The sequence below is a fragment of the Psittacula echo genome (assembly GCF_963264785.1).
Source record: "Psittacula echo genome assembly, chromosome: 3".
Classification (NCBI taxonomy): domain Eukaryota; kingdom Metazoa; phylum Chordata; class Aves; order Psittaciformes; family Psittacidae; genus Psittacula; species Psittacula echo.
Window position 1 is genome coordinate 102,101,032 of NC_137736.1, and position 25,482 is coordinate 102,126,513.

At 39.8% G+C, this 25,482-nt stretch overlaps 1 protein-coding gene across 1 annotated transcript in view; it reads left to right on the forward strand.

Annotated features, from left to right (window-relative positions):
- The window catches only part of TRPC4 (transient receptor potential cation channel subfamily C member 4), a gene marked incomplete at both ends in the record, with an annotated part of 89,418 nt that overhangs the window by 11,761 nt on the left and 52,175 nt on the right, over positions 1–25,482 (forward strand). The window contains one exon of the mRNA XM_080613623.1: positions 14,994–15,512. Coding sequence (XP_080469749.1) covers positions 14,994–15,512 — 519 coding nt within the window. The remainder of the gene's footprint in view (positions 1–14,993; positions 15,513–25,482) is intronic.

Genomic DNA, 25,482 nt, shown 5'->3' on the forward strand with positions numbered 1-25,482 from the left:
TAAAGAAATCAGTAACTTGTCTGCCTAGAGCAGCCTCTCAAGGGACACTTAATGATTTTACCCTTGACAAAACAGATTGAGATCTGTTCTGTATATATATGTGTACAGATATATGTATGTAAGGCGTGGGAGTCAGCTCCCAGTTCAGATGCCTGAAGCTGAATGCAGTGTAGCGGTAGACCCAGAGGACTATGCAGAGATGTCTTCTACATCAGGGCAGCCTGCCTGTCCTTCACCTGTGCTGCAAAGGGGTGACAGCCTCCAGTAGGTCTTGTGTCATGTCTCTGATTCTTTAGGGTATCCTAAATCATACTGGATGCCTATGTGTAGATACCTGAATCACTTCATTAGTGCTCATATATAAGCCAGATATCTGAGCTTCCAATACAGTCAGTGAAGAGCTAGAAAATCTGCTGACCAAATGCAAGTGTCTACCATAGGCAAAAAAAATATTTATCTGGACTCTACTGACTACATCAACCAGGAGCGCAGCTGGGAGGCTCATATGTAGTGGATAAGTGAGATGTGAGGCATTCTAGTATATCTGTGAGACCTGTGTGGTCCTGGCAGTTATGACAGTACCTGTGCGAGAACTGTGCCTGTGTGGAGTGGTGACTGGACGTCACACAGGACACCTGAAGATATCTGAAGTACACTTGACAGCTACATGGGGGCAGTTGAGATGAGCTCTAGTTTTCCACTGTGTGTATGAGGAGCTTAAAAACCTAATTCACATATAAAGCCTATAATTAGGCATTTAATCTGGAGATAAATCCCATCCTGTAGTTTCACCTACAACATATCCTCCCTCTGACAGTGTCCAATGCAGAAAGCCAGGAAAGGTTTTAGGAACAGGACCAACAGAGCCCTATTGTTGAGAGAAACTCTTTCAAAGGCACAGCAATTCCTGATGGACACAAACTTTCAAACAATCTAATGCTGCAAAGTGGTCCAATGAAAAATGTTTTCAAAGAGCCATTCTAGAGTTCTTCCTTGTCTGAGCCACTGTGAAATGGTTAGCTGGAACTTTCCTGTGGAGATACCTTTTAAGATGTATGCAAAGAGAAGTAGAATTCTAAAGACTTTTTCAATGTGAACATTAGTCTTTGAGTGTCAAACATGCAGTCATACCAGGTCTTCTTTAAAATGAATGGCTTTCAAAACTTTCAGCTGTGGGAAAACACTATGAAAATTTAAAAAACAGAAACATGCCACTGTCTCTGCTGCCTCCCGGCTTCTTGTGCCCCTCCTCACTGGCAGAGCATGGGACTGAAAAGCCCTGATCAGGGTAATCATTACTTAACAACAACTAAAAATATCGGTGTGTTATCAGCCCTGTTCTGAGACTAAAGCAAAAATGCAGCACTTCATCAGCTATTAGGAAGAAAATTAACTCTATCCCAGACAAAACCAGAACACAGAAAAAAAGGAAAACTGACATATCTGCGTTCAAAGCCTTAAGTTCCTCATTATGTACTGCCGACATGCAGTTGGCTATTTGCAGCAAATGCAAAAAGGTCTGCCACCATTTTATTTGCTACCAACTAGATTTATGTCATCAACTGCAAGTTGAAACGTCTCTTCCCTGCTCATTTAAACCTCTGCTTATTAAGCCTTTGTCACTACCATGCACTGAATTGAATAAATATATACATATATAAGCTCAAAGAAAGAAACTTTCCATATCCTGAGCATTAGGAATGCCTCTTTACCCATTCATTACTAGGAGGCAATGTGTGTATAAGACATGTACAGATCAAGATCTGCAATATGTCAGTAAGCTCAAGAGGAATACAACGCTAAAATAAGACTCACCTGAAACAAGAACTCATATTATTAAAGGATTTGAACCAATCCAGTCCCCTTGGCACCAGTTTCAAAGGCTTCTTTCTAGCCATCTACCCTTAAATACTCTTTAACCATTCTGCTTCTGGTCTCTCCCTGTATAGGACAGTTTATAACAATGCACGCCTCTCCCATATCTCCTTTGCAGCGGTAATTGAAAAGGATTTTTTTCTGCTTCTAGCAATCTTCTGTTGTTTACCACTGCATCTTTCCAAAACCTCATATGAAGTAGGGTTTTTCAATTGATTCATGCATGCAGGGAGGATCTCAAAGTGTCTATAGTGCAAGGAACTGAACACAGATGAGAATATCATTAACCTGTAATAGAATAAAATTGTCAGTCCCTTGCCTCTCAAAGGAACTTCAAATCCCAGCGTATCGTAGTGTAGTTGTGTGAGCCTCGATCTCCTCTGTCTACTTCAGAAACATGTTCTGTTTTGCATCTGCAAAATATGGAAAACTTACAGTATGGTTCAAAAACTAGAACTGCTGCTAAATAACAAACCACTGAATATCATGCCAGGAATAATATACTTATGAAAGAGCTTGCTATGGCATTTCTCTACATCCTTTGCAGATTTATGAGGTTTTTATGTCCCTACCATACTCTTTTGTATTCCTTTCTCATATTTTGAAAAGATATAAACCATTTTTTCTTTGTTTTTCAAAATTGCCTGGATCCCACTTTGTTCTTTCAGAGTATAACCCTTTTAATTTTCTCAGACATGAAATTTATTTCCCAGCTATAAAGATATCTCAAATTAATTTGCAATGCTGAATAATTGCAATCAGCTGTAAAGGAGTTTAGCTAATTCCTACACTTCCTTCTGAGATGCTTGTATCTGCTAATCAGTTTGCTAGTACCTAGAGAGGCCATCAATCTGTTAATCTTCTTTCTGCAAAAGCTCCTTTTCAAAAACCATCTTTCTCATTCCTTAGCTGGTGAGATGCTTTTTTTTCTTGTTTCTAGATCCTGCTCAGATTTTAAGAACTCTTTTTTTCTTACATTTTGCTCAAGATCTCACTGGAGAAGCAAGCCAATTTCCTTCTGGCTCCCCAGCTAACGATTGAAGCCATTTTGGGAGAAGGCAAAAAATAGGGAAAGGCAAGATGTTTTCCACATTTTTCTAATCAGACCAGATACATGGTTCTCAGGAAATGGAAGGTCAAACATAAACTTCACTAAAATGATTTTTTTTCTTTATAAATTATTCTGTATGTATCTACGCATCCATTTAAAACATTCAGTTGTGAAGGACTCCACTAGGTCTACTTTGAACATTCAGAAAGTTTCAGTAATGGTTTTGCTCATCATACAGACTTTGAGAAAGGCGTATAACAGCTTTATTCTGATGCAACATGAATAATTTGAGTTATCCTTTAATAATTTGCACAATAAGATCTTTTTTCTTTCTTTGCTCTTATATCTTTCCAAACCATTTTCATTTTCTTCTTTCATTGTCTCTGAGTGAAAAAAACACTATTTGCTTGTCACTTTTCATTATGAGCACTCAAGCAATACCCAGTTTTTACTTGAAAAACTCCTTTACTTAGTTTCAAAAAGATATGTGGTGAGAGAGCAGGTATGAGTTTCAGAGCTGGAAACAAATTCAGAATATCCTGTCAGTCTTTTACTGAGTGTTTACTTTGACATAATTCCCCACCCTTGCTCAAGCTATTGACACTGTCTGAAGGAAGGACATATCCATCCACTAATAATGCTCACAGGAAAACATTAATTGAAAATGACCAGTACAGGCTGTATGTTGGATCACCTCCCAGAGGTACAGAGAAGAGAAAAAAAAAAAAAGAGAATAAAGCACAGAAGCCTTTTGTAATCAGTGACTCCCAACAAATGTATGCCCCAAATCTATCTAATCAAATATCTTTTACATTGGTTCTATCTGGAAACTGATATCAATTAATTTTACATAATTTTCTTTCAATTCTCTGTTCTCCTTTTTCAAGTAAAAGAAGTTTATACTTTTTCACACCAGGGAGAATCCTGACGAAAATAAACAAATATTTTGCTTGTACCTACCTAGAAGAAAACATAGACGTGAATAGCAGCCTACCACGATTTTTCCAGAACAAATCTTTTAATAACAATATAATTTACATTCATCACCATATAGCAAGCTCTGTCATGTTAGGCAAAGGAGGTAGATGCTGTATAGTTTGAGTTTTGTAGGATTTCATGAACTGTCACTCAAAATACAGTCTAAGAACACCACACTCACAGTAGCTGCCATCAGTACTTAGTGAAACAGGAAGAATGAATCAGAGGGATGAAATGATCACTTCTGCAGGGGTCTATCCCAATCAGTATATTCATTCATGACATTTAAGATGAAATAGAGGGTGTGTTAGATCTGTAGACAACAAAAAACTGGGGGGATTGCAAGGCTATTGCAGGACACAATTGGAATTCAGGATGGTTTGGGCAAACAAGAGAAATTATTTCTGTAAAACAGTTCAGTAAGAAAAAGTGTAGGGTTATAAGCAGAGCAGAAATACTCAACCAAATATACATTGGAACTCGAAACAATGAAGATAACAGTTCTGCAGGGGGGATTAAAGCAAGACTAACAGAAAAAGACTGGACAATATCATATTATTGTGCAAGTCAGTGTCATATTTGGTCACCTCAGAATGAGCACAGATGATAAAATATCTATGAATTTGGCCTCTGTTATATTCAGAAATGGTAAGGAATGTGCAGAAAGAAATAAGAAGCTTCAGAGAATTACAAAATATTCCCCACAAGGAAAGCCTGAAGGAATGATTGTTTAAAAGAAAAAACTGAAACTATAGTAAGAAATACTGTTTTCTCTTTATCCACATTTTTTGAACAAGACATTATAACCTTAAGTGCACAAAGGTAAAACAAATTAAGTATCAAAAACATTGTCTGAAAATGATTAAACATATCCACCCAGCACTGCAGGGCTTTAAGAACAGATTGGTCAAATATCTGTAGGCATTGATCTAGGTGTAATTACCATACTTTGCGTTCAAGAGGCAAACAAGACCTTCTGGCAAGTTCCTTCTTGCCATCCAGAGCTTCTGTAGCTGAACTCTCTTATGCTTTTTGGCTCAAATGTTCTGCAGATGTGTTAAGCATGTTGTTTGTATCATGAGGTTATGCAAGTCATTGTTTTGAAAAGTGATGTTGGTTTCAGTGAATTACTATTGTAATTGTTTTTCTTAATATGTAATATTAATGCCTTTTGTGCAGTGTGGATGGCACAGAGACTGGAAGTCATCAGTCCATGCTGTGACTATTGTGATACACAATTTGATTCAATATAATGAGCATGAAAAAGCATTAGAAAACCATAAGCACACATCTTAGGGTAGTTTAAGTGTAACTGATTAATAAAAAAAGAAAAAGATAAAAACTCCAAGGTTTTGAAAATTCAGCTTTTATTTGGGAAAAATAAAATGAAAATAACTCAGTCTTGTAAATTTAACTTTGAAATATTCCCATATACAGAAAAAGGCAAGCACTGAAGCCTCCTTAAATGAGGCAGGGTTATACATTCCTGTGTAACCTGCTGTGGGTGGCCCTGCCTTGGTTGGACTAGATGAACTCCAGAGGTCCTTTCCAACCCTTATGATTACATTATTATGATAACATAATTTGGAATTTTACAGAAGATACTTCCATCTCAAATCTGCAGCCCAAAACCTTCCCACCACAAAGTCTCAAGTTATGGTTAAGGTTTCATTTTGGCTAGTCAGTCCTTTCATTTTGCTGTGAACCACATCCTATAATTTGGCATGAGAGGGAGGTTTTATGGGCTTATATGTCTAGCATTTAGAATTTTAATTGGAGGTCCTAATATATTTTATGTCAGAACTAATATTTTAATTTTTTTGTCACATTTCGTTCACGAGTCATTGTTTCATTTAAGACCCCAGAAGGGAAGCATCACATAACCTCAGATATGTACTACTCCTTTTTTGTCATCTCTGTTATCTGTGGTTAGGCTCCAGAGAAAAGAAATCTGGAAGATGAGTATCAAACACCTGGACAGCATTGAGTTGAACCATGGGTGTGAAAATATTAAAGGACACAATTTGTAATGAAATCTTATCTGCTGGACTTAGACAGTTTAATTACATTCAAAGAATGCATTCTTAAGAAGTTACAATATTTCTAAAAAAATTTAACGGCGCATTCATACATTTACATTTATTTCTCATACTGTTGTCAGTAAACTTACAGTGGGTGAGGTTGTGTGGATATATCTGTTTCCTACAAAAAGAATAGACGTGGAGGCAGGATATTATAAAAGGAAGGTAGCACTTTAAGAGTGTGGTACTTATCTTCAGGAAATGTAATGAGTCCAAGGGCAATAAACAAGTTGAACCCTTTCCAGGGAGGCCAGGGAAGATACCCATAGAAAACAGAAAATGACAACATACAAGATGGGTGTTGCATGACTAGTACCAGACGCACTGCTCTGAAATGATGCTGCCTCTGAGCTTAGCTTGCCAACTTCCATCCACTTTCCTGCCTTACACATTCAATGATCAAACAACATGCCAGCTGTGCAACGCACACCAAGAGCCGTAGGACAGGGAAAAGGCCTTTGGGCCAAAATACGGGGCCGCCACTGGAGGCGTGCAGTTTGTGCAGTCTGGTGAAGACAGTTTCAGCATGGCTTTCAGGATGGACTCTGTACAGACTCCTTCAGTGGTGTGACAATTGAATTCAAGTTATTTTGAAGTTATATTTTCAAATCATTCAAGTTATCTGATAGCTTCTTACTTTGTGAAAGAAGTTGGGGTAGAAGGATTTTTTGAATCTTTCCTGGTGGAATTACTTCCATCATTATAATCAGGATGTATTTCAGCTGACATAATATGAAACCAAAGAAAAGAAGAACTCAACGAACAGAAATGTAAATCAGAAAACTGTATATGCATAGGGAGAATTTTTATGCTGTGGGCTGTACTGCAGTGTAGACTTCAACAGTTTCAAGCTGTTTGGCTGATGACAGCTATAGAGCAGTAGTGCTGAAGAAACTGATGAGCTTGATCACACACCTTTATAATATTAATTTTCTTATATAATTTGGTGCTGCATGAGATGACATATGCATTCATCTTTTTATGTGTCTTATAGCCTCTTTTTTTTTTTTTTGCTATAGGTTTTTCCTGCAATCATGCTGTCATGATTGAAGTGACTCAGAAATTTATTCACCTAATTGCTTGCAGCCATTGCAGGATATACTCTCATGAAAACAAAAGGAAAAATAATTGTAAATACAGAAAGACAAGAACCAGACAGGCTATCCATTTGCCCAAAGAAATAGGTTGCTTTACGTAGATTCTGAGCTCTTGCACTTAAGAAGTGGGTAAATGCGCACTGCAGTTTTCTCTCTGCTATGATATTACATTAATGACAGCCATTGTGGGAAATGTAGATGGAGAAAAGGACACACTCAGGGTTTACATTCTTCCTTTTCCAAACATCTTTTTTTATTTCCTGGATATCTAAGAGATCATCAGCAATCGGTCTCTCTACTCTGATGTCATGCGAACAGAAAATAGGCATTAATTTGGCCTAGATTTCTTTATCTGTCAAAGCAAAGGGTCGTCTCTTCACACAGACCATAAAGGGAACTTAAAGACAACTGAAGTGGGCTGTTCCACTTGGTATCTAAAAAATTGTTAGATATCTAAGTAGGGCTGACTCATTCCCACTTACAGTTAAGTACAGGAAAAAGAAATGCAACAGAAAATCTCATGTCCTTGAGCACTGAAGTGTACAGAATTTGAGCTGTGCTTTCTTCTTTTCTATTTTCTTTTTTGCCTACTCATTCCCACACAGCTATGCATACACAATCACCAAGCTGCTTTGCCCCACCCTGAAAATAACGTTGAAGTAGAAAATTTTTAACAAAATGTAAGAAAGCAAAAATCATTTAACCTTTCTAAGTTTAAGCAGCCTCACACTCGACATGTTAACTCTAAAGTGTATAATATAGTTACACCACTGCTAAGCACTGAGAATTCACAATAAGTGACTGGAAGACATAATAGCTTCCCATCCTCTCAGGATTTAAGGAAGATTCTTATGTTCTCTCTGAGTGATCTGTCAAAGCTTTAGATTATGTGGCTGATGTCAATGTGTGCTAGTTATTTGTTTTGGCTTCTTTAAAGAGAATAATTTCAGTAGTTTGAAAGTAAAATTCATCATAAGTCGGGTGACTTCAGAGCAATTACTCTGGGTCAACAGTTAAATGCTGAAATGTTCTGAGAGGCCTGAGAGCACTCGGAACTTCAAAAGGTAAGTACTTCATTATACTGCAAATCAGGAAATAACTTGACCTTATTGCTTTGGCATTCTCTATGTCTTTGGTTTTAATTAGTAGGAAATCTTAAAATACGAGGGTCAGGGGTTGAGCTCATGATGTAATTAAAGTTGCAGTCTTAGGGTTTGCCCTTTAAATATTTCTGCAAGTTAAGGCTGAAATTATTTAATACACACTTCTATATTTGGGTGAATTCTGATGGTGTGAATTCCGATGGTGTGAATTCCAAAATGTGTGCATTAGCCTTATGGCCAAGTTACCTTTAGAGGAAAGGTTTTGATAAGTTATGAGAAAACCAAGCAGCTTTTGAGTTAATGGACCCCATGTACAAGTCAATCATTGTAATACCATGTTGCTTGAAGCTGTGTTTCTGTTAATTTTTTAGAGAAGATTGTGGTTAATAACATGTTAAGACAGCCTTCAGTTCTGGCGGGCTTGAAGCAAATATTAGTTAGTGTTAGAAAATACAAGGATAATGACATGCTAAGTGACAGAGGAATACTCTGAGCAGTCAGCGAGTTTGGAGATATAGGTTTGTATCTTTGAGTTTTCTGCCCTTGCAGCTCTCTCCTCTACATCCTGGTACCCTGACCCTGGAGCCAAGATGTGGCAGATGCTGTCAGACCACAATGCATTCCTCCCTGTAAGCTTTTTTCAGACCTATGTTAGCCCAAAATCTCACTTCTACTAATGCAAAATTTTACTGCCAGTTTCGTCTCTTTCTCAGCTCAGAAGCAATGGTCACAGTTGCAATTTAAAAGCAGGAAAAGTGTGTGTATTCATATGTGTGCTTCCTTTTTTTCTGCATAATATGCAAGTAAAAGAGAAAATAAATCTAAGACTACAGTAACCAGGGAGGTCTTATGGAAGGCCGTCTCGTTTTCCCCACTGACACCACAGACAGGTGAGAAAACAGTTATGGATTTCAAACCCCAGTTCACACTGGACAGGAATAACGAAGCAGTCTGGGCATGTGGGCATCCCTTAGTGGGCTCTGCACAGCATTCAGCGTGGAGGTGGCAGATGACACAGAAGTGTCCTGGAAGAGACCCGACAGAACAGTGTGAACACAGCCATAGAGTCCTCTGAAAAGACATATGCCCAGGTTATGTTTCCTTTCCTGACCACAGCTGAGACCAGGCATAGTGCACAGACCTTCTGCTTAGTCTTGTACGCAACTGTTACCCTCATCCATACCTCCAGTATATTCTCAGCTGGGTTCCTTAACTTATGATTAATTTCAAACCCATATTTCTCTGTATGCCTGCACACGCTACACTATTTTATTTGTACCTCAGAATAAAGAAAGCAGAAGAGGACTTGCTCAGGAGCTGCTCAGCTCACAACTGCTGGTTGTAAACATCTCCCATAAGCTGGTGGGGAGGACTGTGAGGACAGCTGCTCCCTCTGCGTGGGGTAGCTCAGGCTTCCCTCAGTCCTGCTCTAAAACTTACCCAGTGCCAAGCCACGCATACATGTTTGAGTGCATGGGAAGGGAGAAAACGGGTGTCACCCATTGACTGAACATACCTTCTCAGAATGCAACACAGCTACTTGAGGTCAGCAATATGCTATGGCCAGGCGGGCATTGTTTCCCTAGGGATGTATCACAGTATCACAGTATCACAGTATGTTAGAGATTGGAAGGGACCTCGAAAGATCATCTAGTCCAATCCCCCTGCCAGAGCAGGAACACCTAGATAAGGTTACACAGGAATGTGTCCAGGCGGGTTTTGAATGTCTCCAGAGAAGGAGACTCCACAACCCCCCTGGGCAGCCTGTTCCAGTGTTCTGTCACCCTCACTGAGAAGAAGTTTCTTCTCAAGTTTAAGTGGAACCTCTTGTGTTCCAGTTTATACCCATTACCCCTTGTCCTATCATTGTTTGCCACTGAGAAGAGCCTGGCTCCATCCTCATGACACTCCCCTTTTATATATTTATATACACTAATAAGGTCCCCCCGCAGTCTCCTCTTCTCCAAACTATAGAGACCTAGCTCCCTCAGCCTTTCCTCATAAGGGAGATGCTCCACTCCCTTAATCATCTTTGTCGCCCTGCGCTGGACTCTCTCCAGCAGGTCCCTGTCCTTCTTGAACTGAGGGGCCCAGAACTGGACACAATATTCCAGATGCGGTCTCACCAGGGCAGAGTAGAGGGGAAGGAGGTCTATAGTTACCCGGGTCCTCCTTCTTGCCCTTTTTGAAGACTGGAGTGACATTTGCTTTCCTCCAGTCCTCAGGCACCTCTCCCGTTTCCCAAGACTTGGTAAAGATGATGGAGAGTGGTCTAGCAATGACTTCCGCCAGTTCCCTCAGCACCCACGGGTGCATCCCATCTGGACCCATGGATTTATGGATGTCCAGATTGCTCAACTGGTCCCTAACCCATTCCTCGTCGACTAAGGCAAACTGCTCCCTTGACCTGACTTCATCTGAGGTCTCAGGAGTGCAGGGCTCATCAGGACTGCCTCCGGCAGAGTAGACTGAGACAAAGAAGGCATTCAATAACTCTGCCATCTCTGTATCTTCTGTCACCAGGGCACTCATCCCGTTCACCAGTGGGCCAACCTTGCCTCTGGTGTTAGTTTTATCAGCTATGTATTTGAAAAAGCTCTTTCTGTTGTCCTTGACCCCTCTGGCCAGATTTAATTCTAAGGAGGCCTTAGCCATCCTAGCTGCCTTCCTACATCCTCTAGCAGCAGCCTTATATTCCTCCCGAGTGGCCAGCCCCTCCTTCCATGACCTATAAACTCTTCTCTTCCACTTGAGCATACCCAGCAGTTCCTTATTTAGCCACGCAGGTCTCCTGGCCCTCTTCCTTGACTTCCTACGTGTCGGGATGCTTTGCTCTTGAGCTTGGAATAAGCAATTCTTGAATGTCAACCAACTATCTTGGACCCCTTTACCTTCAAGCAGCCTTGCCCATGGGATTTCCCCTAGCAATTGCTTGAAAAGGCCAAAGTTTGCCCTGCTAAAGTCCAGGGTTGCAATTCTACTTGCTATTGTACTGGCCCTACCACACAAGATCCTGAATTCCACCATCTCGTGGTCGCTGCAACCAAGGCAGCCCTCAACCTTTACTGCTTCGACCAGCCCCTCGTTGTTAGTGAGGATGAGATCCAGCAGCGCTCCTCTCCTGGTTGGCTCATCCACCATTTGGATGAGGAAGTTATCATCCATACACTGGAGGAACCTCCTGGACTGTGGCTGGGTTGCTGAGTAGTCCTTCCAGCAAACATCAGGGAAGTTAAAATCCCCCACGACAACCACGGCCTGTGACTGTGAGGCCGCTCTCAGCTGCCTGTAGAAGGCCTTGTCAACTTCCTCACCCTGATCTGGTGGCCTGTAACAGACACCCACAACAGTATCACCCCTGCCAGCCTGCCCCTTAATTCTCACCCACAGACTCTCAACTCGCTCATCCCCTGTCCCTGGACAGAACTCAGTACATTGCAGCTGCTCTCGCACATAAAGAGCAACCCCACCACCCCGCCTGGCTGGCCTGTCTTTCCTGAAAAGGACATAGCCCTCCATGACTATATTCCAGTCATGTGAGCTGTCCCACCACGTCTCTGTAATTGCCACCAAATCATAATCTCCTGACTTAACACAGGTCTCCAACTCCTCCTGCTTATTTCCCATGCTGCACGCATTGGTGTATAGGCATTTCAAGGAGGGAGCTGAGCTCACCAATTTCACCCTAGGATTATAGGAGGCCTCCCAGTCTTCATCAATTCTAGAGTGCTGCCCCACTGGGGCAAGCCCAGTTACAACCCCATCTCCCTTCGAATCTAGTTTAAAGCTCTCCAAATGAGCCCTGCTAATTTATGCCTCAGCATCCTTTTGCCTCTGTGAGTTAAACCTTTCCCACGTGCCATCATCCGGACTGAAGCCTTATAAAACCAGCTGTTATCAAAGAACCCAAAGCCCTGCCTGCAGCACCAGTCTCGTAGCCAATTGTTTACGGACTGAATTTTCCCATTCAATTCCACATCATCACCGGAAGATCGCAGAAGTGAGGAGAAGATCACTTGAGCCCCAGACTCTTTCACCATCCGCCCCAAGGCCCTGTAGTCTTTCTTCATCCCCCTCAGACTGCGGGAAGCAGCTTCCCCCCCACCTGTCTGGAAGACCAGCAGTGGGTAGTAGTCTGTCGGGTGCACCAGGCTGGGGAGCGCCCTGGTGATATCCCTGATCCAGGCTCCAGGCAGACTACACACTTCCCTATGATGAGGGTCAACTCTTCATATCGGGCCCTCTGTTCCTCTCAGAAGGGAATCGCCTACAACAATGACTTTTCTTTCTTTCTTGTCAGAGGCAGTCTTGAGTCGTGAAGTCGACCGCCTTTTCCTATGTGACCTTGTAGGCTGGCCTTGCACCACATCCTCACCTACCTCTCCATCAAGATCCAGGGCCTCAAACCTATTACGGAGGGGCACCTGGGGAATCAGGGCAGGAAGGGAGGAAGGTTGCCCACGGTTCCGAACTGGAACTTGCTTCCAGCCCTCATTGTCTTTTTGGTCCCTTATCTCTGCACGACAGCTACAGGGCAGGGGCTGTCTTGGGTCATCCCCCTCTGTCTGAGAGGACAGGGGGTCCATCCCCTTTTGGGGGATATCTCCCTGGAACCATTCCTGCTGGCACGCCAGGGAGTTACTCCACCAGTCGATCTCCCTTTCACAGTCCCTGATGGTCCTCAGCGTCTCGACCTCCTCCTTAAGTTCTGCCACCAATCTAAGCAGATCTTCTACCTGCTCACACCTCACACAGGTGGAATGCTGGCCTCCCTCCCTCGGCAGCAGCAGGCTCTGGCACTCCCTGCAGCCAGAGACCTGAACAGCCACGGTTTGGGACGGGATCTCTGTCTGAGTTGCTACAGTCTCCTTACTGCAGGCTCTCCTTCTGGAGGCGACCATATTGGTCAGCAGTCTGGGACACCAGCAACAGAGTCCACAACACAACCTGCTTGTTCCTCCCTGCGCCTGGTGGGCCGCTGCCCTCCCAAAGGCTCTTTCAAGGCAAGGGGCAGGGGTGCGGTCGCCGTTACTGCGGGAACGCCCCCTGCCACGTCAGCCGCTCTCTCGCAAGGGCTGCTGGGGCTTCGGGGATCGGGAGATGTCGGGAATCACGATGTCTCTGCACTGTCCCCTGTGATTTTCCTAATCTCTTCTGACCCTCGTGGTCTCTGAAGCGTGCCGGCTCCAGCTCTAGCTGTGCTAGCTCCGATCAGCTGACTGACCACTGTGTGGTTACAATCCCAAATGCGAGCTTTCCCATCTTGATTTTCCACCCCATTTTACATGAATAGGTGGCCACCTCCAAAGTAATTCTCTCATTCAGCTAATTAGTGCTTCAGGCCTCTGTTTTAAAGCCCACACACATAGCAGCTCTTATACATGTACACAGTCCCATTGAACAAACATGAGCTGGTTTTCATGTACAACAGCTGAAAAATGTTCAACACAGTGTCTTCATTAGAAAGAGGGAGAAAAAAAAATCCATGATCTATGGATTTTATTTATGGATTTACATCCACAGACTACCGTTTCTTTTCATCTTAATTTCACTCTTCTTTTCCACTGAGTTTCTGTCTGATTCAGTGTACTGCATTTTTGCTTCGCTTCTTTCCCTCCCAAGGCTCTAAACATAGCTCATTTAGACTCCTTTTTACAGTGTTCTCTCATGCTTTACCTGTTTGCTATCAACTTTTCTTCTTTTTTTCTTTTTAGAATAACACAGCTATTTGTGGTTTTTTTGCACCTGGCAACAAGGTCATTCTTCTGTCATAAGACTTCTACCAAACATGTTTTCCCCCCTCCAGTGGCCATCTATTTCCCTAGCCTTCAGAAAACTTTGAGTCTAATGTTTTACTTTTTTCTTCCTCCTAAAGGCACATAACTCAGAGCACCTCACTGATGTGGATTGAGTCTGTGTTTGGTTATTGATTATGGACCAAAGGCAGTCCATATGATGATGCGAGTACCATTTCTTTTTATAGTATTGGCTAATTACACTTATATGGCTTCATTATACTAGTCTAACAAGTAGTCTTGATCTGGGAAAGACTTTAGAGTTGGGTATTGCAAAAAAGGAAAGAATCTTAAAATGAATGACCTTACAAGGTTCTGATAACTAAGATTGAAAATACAGAAATGCACACCAGAAGAGGCTTTGAAAATGCTCTTTTGGGGACCTTGTTCTACCAACTCCCTCATTTTCCTATGAAAAGAGTATGTTTGCGCATGTAAATGTAGAACTGAGTCTTAAAAGGTTAAGCCCTATGCAGCAGATTATCTTTGCTTCTCTATACACAGTCATATTTCCAACATTCTCTTTAAGAAAACCTATGATCTCTTTGTCCTTTACTGGCCCATTTTATTTTGTCTAACTTGTCTGTGTCCTGTTCCTACAGGGAATCACAATTATGCCCCCAAGATTGTGTCTTCCCTATAAAACTGAGATTAACCATTGAGAGACAAGAAAGCGTATCCGTCTCACTCATAGCTGGCACTTCAAGGCACCTGACAGGAGTGTCTGACTTTTCCTTGTTTACCTAATCATTTGCTCTAATGAATCATTGCCTGTGGGTTCTTTACATACAAACAGGTTTTATGAAAAATCACACCCTGTTTATAGGAATTTATTAACTGGAAAGAGGCTATCTTAGCTAATTGAATTGTCATGTTTAAAATGTTTCCTTCAACTCTGTCCAGAAGCAAAGATCCCTCAGGAAGTGTACTACCTGCTAAACTATTTGTAGCATAATTTTCTATAGCTCTTGTTCAACGAAGAGGCCTGTAAGGCTTTTTGCCTTTTTTCACAGGTGCCACCAGTGCTTCTGGACAAGCAGTTTTCAGAATTTACACCGGACATCACACCCATTATTCTGGCTGCTCACACCAACAATTACGAAATCATAAAGCTCCTTGTGCAGAAAGGAGTCTCCGTGCCCAGGCCACATGAGGTCCGCTGTAACTGCGTTGAATGTGTCTCAAGTTCAGATGTGGATAGCCTCCGCCACTCTCGATCCAGACTTAATATCTACAAGGCTCTTGCGAGCCCCTCATTGATTGCTCTGTCCAGTGAGGATCCTTTTCTTACTGCTTTTCAGCTGAGCTGGGAACTGCAGGAACTGAGTAAAGTGGAAAATGAATTTAAGTCAGAGTATGAGGAACTGTCAAGGCAATGTAAGCAGTTTGCGAAAGATCTCCTGGATCAGACACGGAGTTCCAGGGAATTGGAAATTATTCTTAATTACAGAGATGATAATAGCTTGATAGAAGAACAAAGTGGTAATGATCTTGCAAGATTGAAACTGGCAATTAAGTACCGTCAAAAAGAGGTGAGTGTGCTGGAGAATATTTAAGCATATTTAGTAGTAGTAATGTATAGATAATAGCTTGAAATACATCCTTTTAACTGAGACAGATTGCTTTTTTTTTTTTTCCTACAGAGTCTTTTTATATATTTTTAATTAGATGAATTTGAGTGGCTGCTATAGTTTGATAGTATCAGAATTTAAAATGTTCTGTTATAGCACAGATCCAAAGAAACTTTTTTCTTTTGCACCTGAATAGACATAGTCTCCAGTAGTTGTGCTCTGAAGAGCTCTTCAATAATAGGATAAGAAATATATACAGCATACTTCAAATTAGCTTTAATTGTGTCCAATGGAAAAATGAGGCTATGTGTTTAAACACCTATAAAGTACTACAGGAACCTCTAGAGAGATATTACTTCAAAAAATAGCTATTATAAATAGTTAATGAAACGTAAAATCAGTAACAGTGCATGACTCCCCAGATTTTTGACATTTTGTTTCTAAAGAATCCAAAATGGAGTTATATGGGTATTGGTTTCCATGACAGTTAAAAATTCATGAGTTTGCTTCACTTATATAGATACTTAGTTGGAATGACAAAATGTCTGTATTTCTTTGAAAAATACTCAAGTTCTTATGTGTATGTAGAAGCAAAAAAATCAAGACAGAAAAAATGACTTAGGAAGACAGTTCCCCTGATATTTCCACAACTTCATTTGATTCCTGTTCATTGTCATGTCAGAATGTGTTTGATCATCTCATTGGAACCTGTACATGCAAAATCAGCTGAAATTCGGAGGTATGTGGGCACGACAACTGCTGTTAATAATTAAGTGTTACTTGTTCATATAAAATATGGCAAACGCTCAAGAATCCTCTGTGTTATATTGAACTAGTCTATCTATCACTGCTAAATATCTGTTCTGCAAAATACAATAGTAAATGCATTAATATATTAAGTACCTTAGAAAGGTTTGCAGATACAATAACCAAACCTGTAATGATTCTGTCGTCCATTTGAAATGCAATTTGATAATGCTAAGAAGTTATCATGAAGGTAAGGAACTACTGAAGTACTGCTGGAAAAACATCTCAATTGGCCTCTGACTTCATAAGTGTTCTAATAAGCATTTTTTCCCTTCAGGAAATGTGTTGCCTAATTTTATATTTGATAGTATAGTGTTCTAGGCAACATATTCACTGCCTTCATAAATTATTTTCAGATGGTACTATTCCAGACTTTTCGTAACATCTACTATTTCCATTTTTTGAAATGCCAGTCCTGTGCTACAGACATTTAAGAAATTCCGGCTTGGACTTCTGTTTTCCAAAGGATTCATGCTTTGAAATAAAATTCTGACCTCTCCATTTTTTATTTTTTTTTTATCTAGACCTAAATACAAAGCCTGAATTTTCTTAAATTGAGTTAGAGACATCTGTATGGTGATTTTTTTTTTTTTATAGTTGCATCTGATTCCTGTGTCTAATTAGATTGCACTAATATAGCTGATCACACTTTGTTGATTCTTCATAGTAGCAAACATTAAAGCAATAATGATTTAGTGCAGCAATTCCAAATCAGCAGATATTTTATATTTTACATGCAGCTTTCATTTCTATAAATATTTTCCACCATTTGGATCTCCCTGAACTAAATTCAAGTTTTAATAGCTTATTTCGTGTACCTGAATGTATTCCCTGCTAGATGTTGGAGCAAATAGTAGCCACTGTAAATGATCATTTGGTTTATTTCTGATTCTTACAACACGATTCTGGTAGGTACAGCTCCAAAGAAACTTACCTCAGGCATAAGAAATGCTTGGATTCTAGCTGTCCTGATGCATAGGGATCATGATGAAAATAGGCAAGACAGGTCTTTCTACTTCTTGTGTTAACAATGTTACAAGAGCCACTGAATCCAGCAGCTTCCAGGGCATGGGATTCCTTCTTCCTGCTTGGGCACTGGAGCCTGGCCAGGAGGTCAGGTGGAAACACCAGCCTCGGTCTCCATCCCAGGCACAAGCATCCTGACCAGCCCTGCTGGGTCAGTTGAGGTTGCAAACAGTCCTTTAATGGCCCATTAGTCAGGCAAAAAAGTCTTGGTCTTCAATACTGTCTCTATTACACCCTGTTTTCTGTGTTGAATTTATCACTTTTCTTTTTCAAAGAGGTAGAAAAAGGTGTGGGCTGGATTTTAATTAGCCATTAATATATTATTTTGGATTTAACCTGTTTAAAAATACTGGTTGGGGGAATAGATTCACTTCCTCTGCTCCATGTGTTTTGACCACCAAGAATCAGTTCTCCACCAAAAGCTTTTTTATTATGACAGAAGCAAAAGCGGATTTGTTTTTTTTTTGATCCCACAAAATAGTAAAAAAAACCCCCAACCCAAACTCTACCAAGAAAAGAGCAAAACAGATAAGAATGCATTGCCTTCCCTTCTTATGATCTACGTCTCAATCTTTATTCATGCTATTACCAAAGGACATTGTAATGCTATACCGGAACTGAGGTCAGAGCTCAATGAGTAAGCCATTAGGTCTGGTTGTTCAGAACATCCAGTCTAAGACTAGAAATTGCAGCTGAAAGTAACAAAAATAATGAAGAATGAGGACAAGTAAAATAGGACCATGTGTCCTTTTACATTGCTATTACAATTAATTGCCTAGAACATGGAACTATATCTAAATTTTCATTTCTCTTTTCAGTACATTCTGTAGAGTTGAAAAATCAGTGTTTACCAAAAAATTCAGTTTCTTAACTACTAAAACTCTCCCAAATACCTCTGGTTGATCTTCTAGCAGTTCCCGCTTCCCAGGGATATGCTGTAGTTTTATGAGGTTAGCACCTGCAGAGTCTGAACTGACAAAGAGGCAGAGTGAAATAGGGAGTGGGTTTAACGATTTAACACAGGTAATTTTAATTTTTTTTGTTAAATTTTGTTAAATTTAACAAAAGTACAGGATTTATTAATAAGAATTTCAGGTAAAATATTTCAGGGAAATCAGCTTCAGACTAGCTTACTCACATATTTGGAGGCAAACAAGAAGTGAGATAAGACTCCCCCATATAGGAAAAACTCATCATGGATCAGCAGTTTTTAACATAAACATTTATGTTCACATAAGCCACACAGCAATGATTACTGATATAAATCACTAAATTATTAATTTGTTAAATATAATAATACAATAGTCACATTTCATAAAGCAATTCTTGTTTTCTAGGAAAATGGTGCTGCAGGATAAAAAAACTTGTTACTGATAATAAAAGCCATCTGTTTCTTTCTGCTCAAAAGAGGACTTTTCAAAATGCAATCATCAGTTCTTCACTGGTTTTCTATGCAAAATACAGCATCAATGAAATAGAAATGTTTCAGAATAATGTCACGAATTCAGTGAAATTCTCAATGAAAACATGTCAAATCATTTCAAATCTGTAATTTCATGTTAATATCTGCAAACTTCATTTCAATAAAGTAAACCATTTTGACCATGGTTTCTTCTTACTTCACTTGGACTTTAACGTTTTTGACAATGTAATGCTGATATCTAATATCATCCATGTCATATTATTTTACAAAGCAGAATAGATGCAATAGAAAGAAGAAAATCTTCCTTATCAAAATTGAGTGTGTACTGAAACAAAAAGTTACCATGTTCTTAGTAATGTTTGTTTTTTAATGTTTAAACTGCCATTTTGCTAGGAATGTTGGCTTTTTATTTGGATATGGAATATGAAATATGTCTGAAAATGCTGCAAATTTCTGCAAATCTCCTCTGGCAGTAATATAGTTTAAGAGCCTAAGTCAAACTTTATGACTGTCTCAGATAGCAGAATTTTACTTTAGAACTTCAGATTGATTTTGAGTAATTTTAATAGCCATTATAATGAATTTCTCATCAAAAGTATTTCAGATGCAAAACCTTACCTACTGACCCTTGCAAGCAGGAATTACTTTGGAAACATAACATCTAAGAGTCAGCCACACTTGCAAGATAAACACAAACACAGCTGCCATGTGTTAACAAGTCAGTGTCTTAGTGAATATTTCTCAAAAGTATGGGAAGGTTAGAAGTGTCCATATAAAAAATGACAAAACCCCACAGAAAATGGATTCTGATAATATTTGGACATTTTTAACATGAAAGGAACATGCGTTTAGTCTATGAATCACATAACTGGGGGGGGTGATGTATGCACATTTGGGTTCATGTCTCCAAAAGACCCATTTCTGTAGACTCTTAACCATAGCATTCAAACAGTTTGATAAACATTTTTCCAGGCAAGAGCCAGGTACTCTGAAACAGGTCATATGTTTGCTTTGTAAATCATATAAAAGTCTCTGTTTATAGATAAAGTCTCCACGGATTGTTAAATAGCATAAATTATGTAAGTAGCTTATCTGATACACATACTTGAAAACTTGCTCTGATTCATCATACGGTCATAGAATTGTTTAGGTAGGAAAAGGCCTTTAAAATCATTGAGTTAAATTATTTACCTAACATTACCAAGCCCACCATTAAACCATGTCCTTAAGTGCCACATCTTTTAAATACTTTCAGGTATGGGACTCAGCCACATACCTAGGCAGCCTGTTCCAATGCCTTGACAACCATTTTGGTGAAGAAGTTTTTCCTAATATCCAATCCAAACATCCCCTAGCACAACTTGAAACCATTTCCTCTTGTGCTGCTACCTGAGAGAAGAGACTAACTCCTACATCACTACAACCTTCTTGCATGTACTTATAGAGAGCAATAAAGTTCCCTCTGAGCTTCCTTTTCTCCAGGCTGAACAACCTCAGTTCCCTCAGCTGCCCCTCATCTGACTCATGCTCTAGACTCTTCATTAGCTTCATTGCTCCTCCCTACTCTCTAGCAGATCAACACTCCCACCCAACTTGTGTTGTCTGCAAATTTACTGAGGGTACACTCAATCCTCTTGTCCAGATCCTTGATAAAGGTATTAAACAGATCTTGCTCTGGTACTGAGCCCTGGGGAACACCACTTACGACCGGCTATCAACTGAATTTTATTCCATTCACCATCACTCTTTGGGCCTGACCATCCAGGCAGGTTTTTTACCCACCAAAGAATACAGCTGTCCAAGCCATGAGCAGTGAGTTTCTGCTGTGGGAAACAGTATCAAAGGCTCTACTAAAGTCTAGGTAGACAACATTATAGAATCATAGAACAGTCAGGGTTGGAAAGAACCTTAAAGTCATCGAGTTCCAACCCCCCTGCCATGGGCAGGGACACCTCACACTAAACCATGTCACAACCTTTCCCTTGTCCGCTAAGCAGGTCACCTCGTCATGGAAGGAGATTAGGTTAGTCAAGCAGGACTTCAGAACTAAATGAAGTGTTGTGTCTCTGTGGTAGCTGTGCTTATTGCTGCTAGAAAAAAATGTTCTTTATAGTCACAGGGTGGGAGCACATCTGCTTAATACATCATTTAATTCTGTTGAAGCAATCCTAAAGTATATGAGCAAATGCCTTATATAGACAAAAGACAGAGAGGTATGTACAGTGAGAGATCTTGTCTATTCAAGATAAGACATCTAAGTTAACTCCAGAGATGCTTCTCTCTACTGCCTTGGCTGGGCAAGGAAACAGGGCACTTCAATTATAGGAATTATTTCACTAGACATTGAAAATGTAGATACAAGTTAGGCAACTTACTGTATCAACTGCAATTTCTACCCTGTGGTAAGAGAGATTTTAGCACTAACTTTTTAATGATGTCTCAGAAGGCATCAATAACCTTTGAATGCTGTATGCTGCACAAAAGTTGCAATTCTCTCATCATGGTTCTAGTTAAACTATTAATGAACTGACACCAAGGTCTTTTTATTTTGAACACTTGCTAGAAGTAATTAACTCAAAGAGAAGGCTTGCTGTTAATGAAGTACATTGCAAACCTCTCAGTTCCATTTCTGCATCTTCCTTAAAAGAAATGTTGCTGGGATGTTTGCCTCAAGCAGGAACAACCAGCAGTGCATATCCCTAACCAGCAGTGCACAGCCCTTCTGTTAAAATGTGACTGGCAGCAACACAAGCTGGCTTTCAGTTTGAAGGAGGCACTACTAATGCACTACAAGCTTCCCTACAAAACTGGGGTATATTTAGCACCACAAATTATTTTTTTTCTGCTTACAATAACAATACATTTTGTTATCAAACAATATTTTAGAGAAAAAATCTTGAACAAGGTGAATAAATAAGGTAGTGCACATTATTTCATTTTGAATGTTAATCTGTAGCTATAGGAATTTACAGGCCTCTTTCCTCCCTCCATATACTTGCTGGGGATCTGATTGTTCTTCCTCCCACCCCTCCAAGAGCGTATAACCCACAGCTGAGGTTAATTAGTTTTACTGGGTGATGAGCCCGAGACTGGGCTGTGGTGGGATTTGCATATGTGAGTTGCCGCCATTCCTCCTGTGGCCTCCGTTATCCATTCCTCGCTGCTTCCATCCCTTTTCCTTGTGCAGCTTGTCCTTCATGCTCACCACACCTTCTGCCATAGCTGCAGAAGCCTCTGTGCTTCACTCCTCACTGCAAGTCGTTTTGGCAAAGCCCAAGAGTTTCAAATACTTAGTATTTTTTCAGATTTATTAACTGTCCTTGCTCATACAGGCATCTAACTCATAAAGAAGTATTTAACCCCTTTCTATTTTTAGTGTTTCCTAGCTCCCAGAACTCTCTCAAGCAACCCCTCCTGTGTCACTTATCTTGTAGGAAGCTCTTACACAAAGCCTTCTGACCTGTCCAAGATCTAACCTTTCCATGCCTGTGATAGGTTCAATTGGCCCAGGTTAGAGTGATTGCTTAACCAAGGCATATTTGAACATGCTGGCTGAAACTTCTGTATGCTGCTGGAGTGTGATTTTTTTCCACTTCTTTGCAGGATGCCCTCCATTAAAATAAATGTTTATTGAATAATTAAATAAGACAGCCAAAACAATCTTGCTTTAGGCCTATCTGCTGGTACTTTTAATCTACCTGCTCTTTACTCTACCAGATGTCCACAGTGCAATCTTCTCTTCCCTCTTTACCCCTCGTTTTTGTTGTAGGCCTTAGCTATCAAGAGTAAAATAGTAAAGCTTTATGCTTTTGTGTTGCTTCATAAATTTCCTGCTTAGATCCGCAATAGAACTGCTCTATTTCTTATGCTTCAATGAAATTTTGAGAGCTTTTTGAAGTTTATATTTGAGAATGTCTTCTTGGGATAAGAAAGGGAATTTTTCTTTGCTTCTGTGAATACAGTGTCATTCATTTTTTTACATTAAAATAAATTCATAACTTTATTTTAAAACATGGCAACAAAGTAAGGATTATGCCTTTTGAGGGCAAAATTACAGAAGAAAGTGCTATTCAGTTGTCTGGAAAACAATACATCAATATCTGCTAAGTACTGTCATGGGGACTGAAGGAAGGATTGAGGGGAAAAAAGTGCATGCTGAGTTTTTACTAAAAGATTATGAAAAGCTTTCCAGTTTTGTTGTCTAAATAGAATCATAGAATAGTTAGGGTTGGAAAGGACCTTAAGATCATCTAGTTCCAGCCCCCAATAAATCAGTTTTATTTCATTACTGTCACTAATGAATATAGACTGTAAGCAGTCTTTCTTCTACTTCTATGTTGCTTAACTCAGGGTAATTTCACTTACATTTATATTGTGCTAAATTTGCAGGTCCTAACTTTAAAAGCAGTGCGATGGCATGCTGAACCACAGTAAACAGAGAGAATTGTATATTTTTTTCAGTTACATTTTTATTAAATTTGATCTCACAATAATGGAAGTAGATTATTTAGCAGGTTATACGTGATGCATGTCATGCTTTGCAGACACACTCAGGAACTGATCTGCTTATGTGATATGTAACTGCTTAGGCAAATGCTTAGCAGTCCCCGAAGAACTGAAGCTGCAGACTGTTCCTGTACACATCACATCCTGCACACTCCACATTAGAAGATATTTCAGGGATTCAATAGATCAACAGTTTTCCTTTCTGCAATAATGCATATTTCCTGTGTCATGTATCTCAGCTTTGTACAGATTACTTGGATATACTTGGCCATGTCAAATGGCAGGAAAGATGTAGGAAATGAAACTTCTTTAAGGTCTACCTGTTGTTTATAGGTCAGCTAGGTGGATAAGCTGCTTTTGGACTCGCTAGTTTATAATCAATGGGTCTTAGAGCATGATTCAGCTGAACAGACACCAGTGATCAATTTAGTTTCCTAAGCACGGCTGACAAATGTTATTTCAGACAACCTATCTGAGATGAATAAGCAGAGCTGATAGGTATGGCACAATACCTACGGGGAATATGTGCTGTTCTAGACAAGGAACCACAGGCTAGCATACTTCAGGACATCTGAAACAGCACTAGATTTCTGCATGTAGGTAACAATTACATTTCCAGATGTAAAGTAATTTCTCCCTAGGATCCATTGACTGTATTAACTAGATAGTCATGGATGATGGGAGCATAGTGGAGTAAGGCACACTACTTATGTCTAAATTTAGGTGTTTCAACATCAGACTGCATCCCTCTTCTATGTTAGTCATCAGGGAGAAGAATAGGCACTTCTAGAATATAATTTTATTCATATATGTTCATAATGAGATTATTTACCATTTGCAACAACCATTGGCTGGTGAAGAGAGGTCCTGATGACTGTCTTAGACTTCATTTTCTATAGCTAAAGTTATAATGGAATTTATTTCAACTTGGGTGTCCAGTTTTGCAACATTCAGAGGTTCTTTGAAATGTTGTCATCAAGGAAAATGCTTTTAGCATCGCTATTTTTTATGGTCATTTGCTTCTCAATACCATATACAACAGCAACAGGCAGTGTTCTTTAGGGAACATGTCACACAGATGTGTGATTTGGTAAGGACTTTTCTTTACTATCTTTACTAGTTTCTTTACTATCCAGTGATTTATCACTACTCTTTTACAGCTCCATACAACTTTGTGTCCATTCTGGAGGTGAATTTCCCTGTCCTCTGTAAATGTGGCTGAATAGCATCACATAGCATCACAATAGCAGTACATAGCATCGCAATAGCAGTACATAGCATTGCAATAGCAGTAGTTGAGGGTGCCAGCTACTGAAGTCTCTGCGGTGCCAGCTACTGAAGTCTCTGCGTTTCTTTGCCTCCTCTCTATTCTTCTCCATCAGTATATCCACTCAGCTTTCAATTTCATTCTTGGCTTGAATTCTGTAATCTCTGTGGACTCTCCAAATAGTGTGTTTTATGCTTTTTTAAAAAACCTTTTTTCTTTAATTCTGGTCCTGCCATTCTAATTTGATATTTACTATTTCCATTATTGTACTCATATAAAATACTTCTCTAGTAAAAGATGCAAAATTTTAGCAAGGCAAAAGGCTAAATAAATGGTTGTTGAGATATTTTGAAAAATAAGACATTTGAGGAAATATTTTAAGAAAGCAGAAACTTTTTTGCTAGGGATAAAATAGGCTCAGTTCTTAGCAAGTCCTTGCAAACAAGCAAGGACTTAGGAATGAAGGATTTTGCAGAATGCTTTGAACATCAGGGGACAGCCAAAGGTGAATGCATATGAATAAGAGAAGAAAGAAATCAAAGCTCAACATGCTCTGGCATGTTCTCTATTACATCAAATCATAGGTTTTATGCTTTGAATGTGTTTCTTTCCTGAATAATATTGAAAAAGATGTGAGGGTCCTTAACATCTGTGGGAGAGAAAGACCAATGCAGCATGTCTATGCTCTTTTGCTCAAGTACAGGATCAAGCTCGTTAGGCTTTTTAGGTGGATGAAGAGGAAAAGTAAACATTTTACTCTGCCTGCTGTGCAGAAAAGATAATAATATTTAATTACCAAGGTAATGTAGTCATTTAAATTAGAAGTTGTTTTAAATAGCTAACCTTAAGGGCTTCATTAGCAGCTCCATTATGGTTCACAAAAAGACATGACTCAATTACAC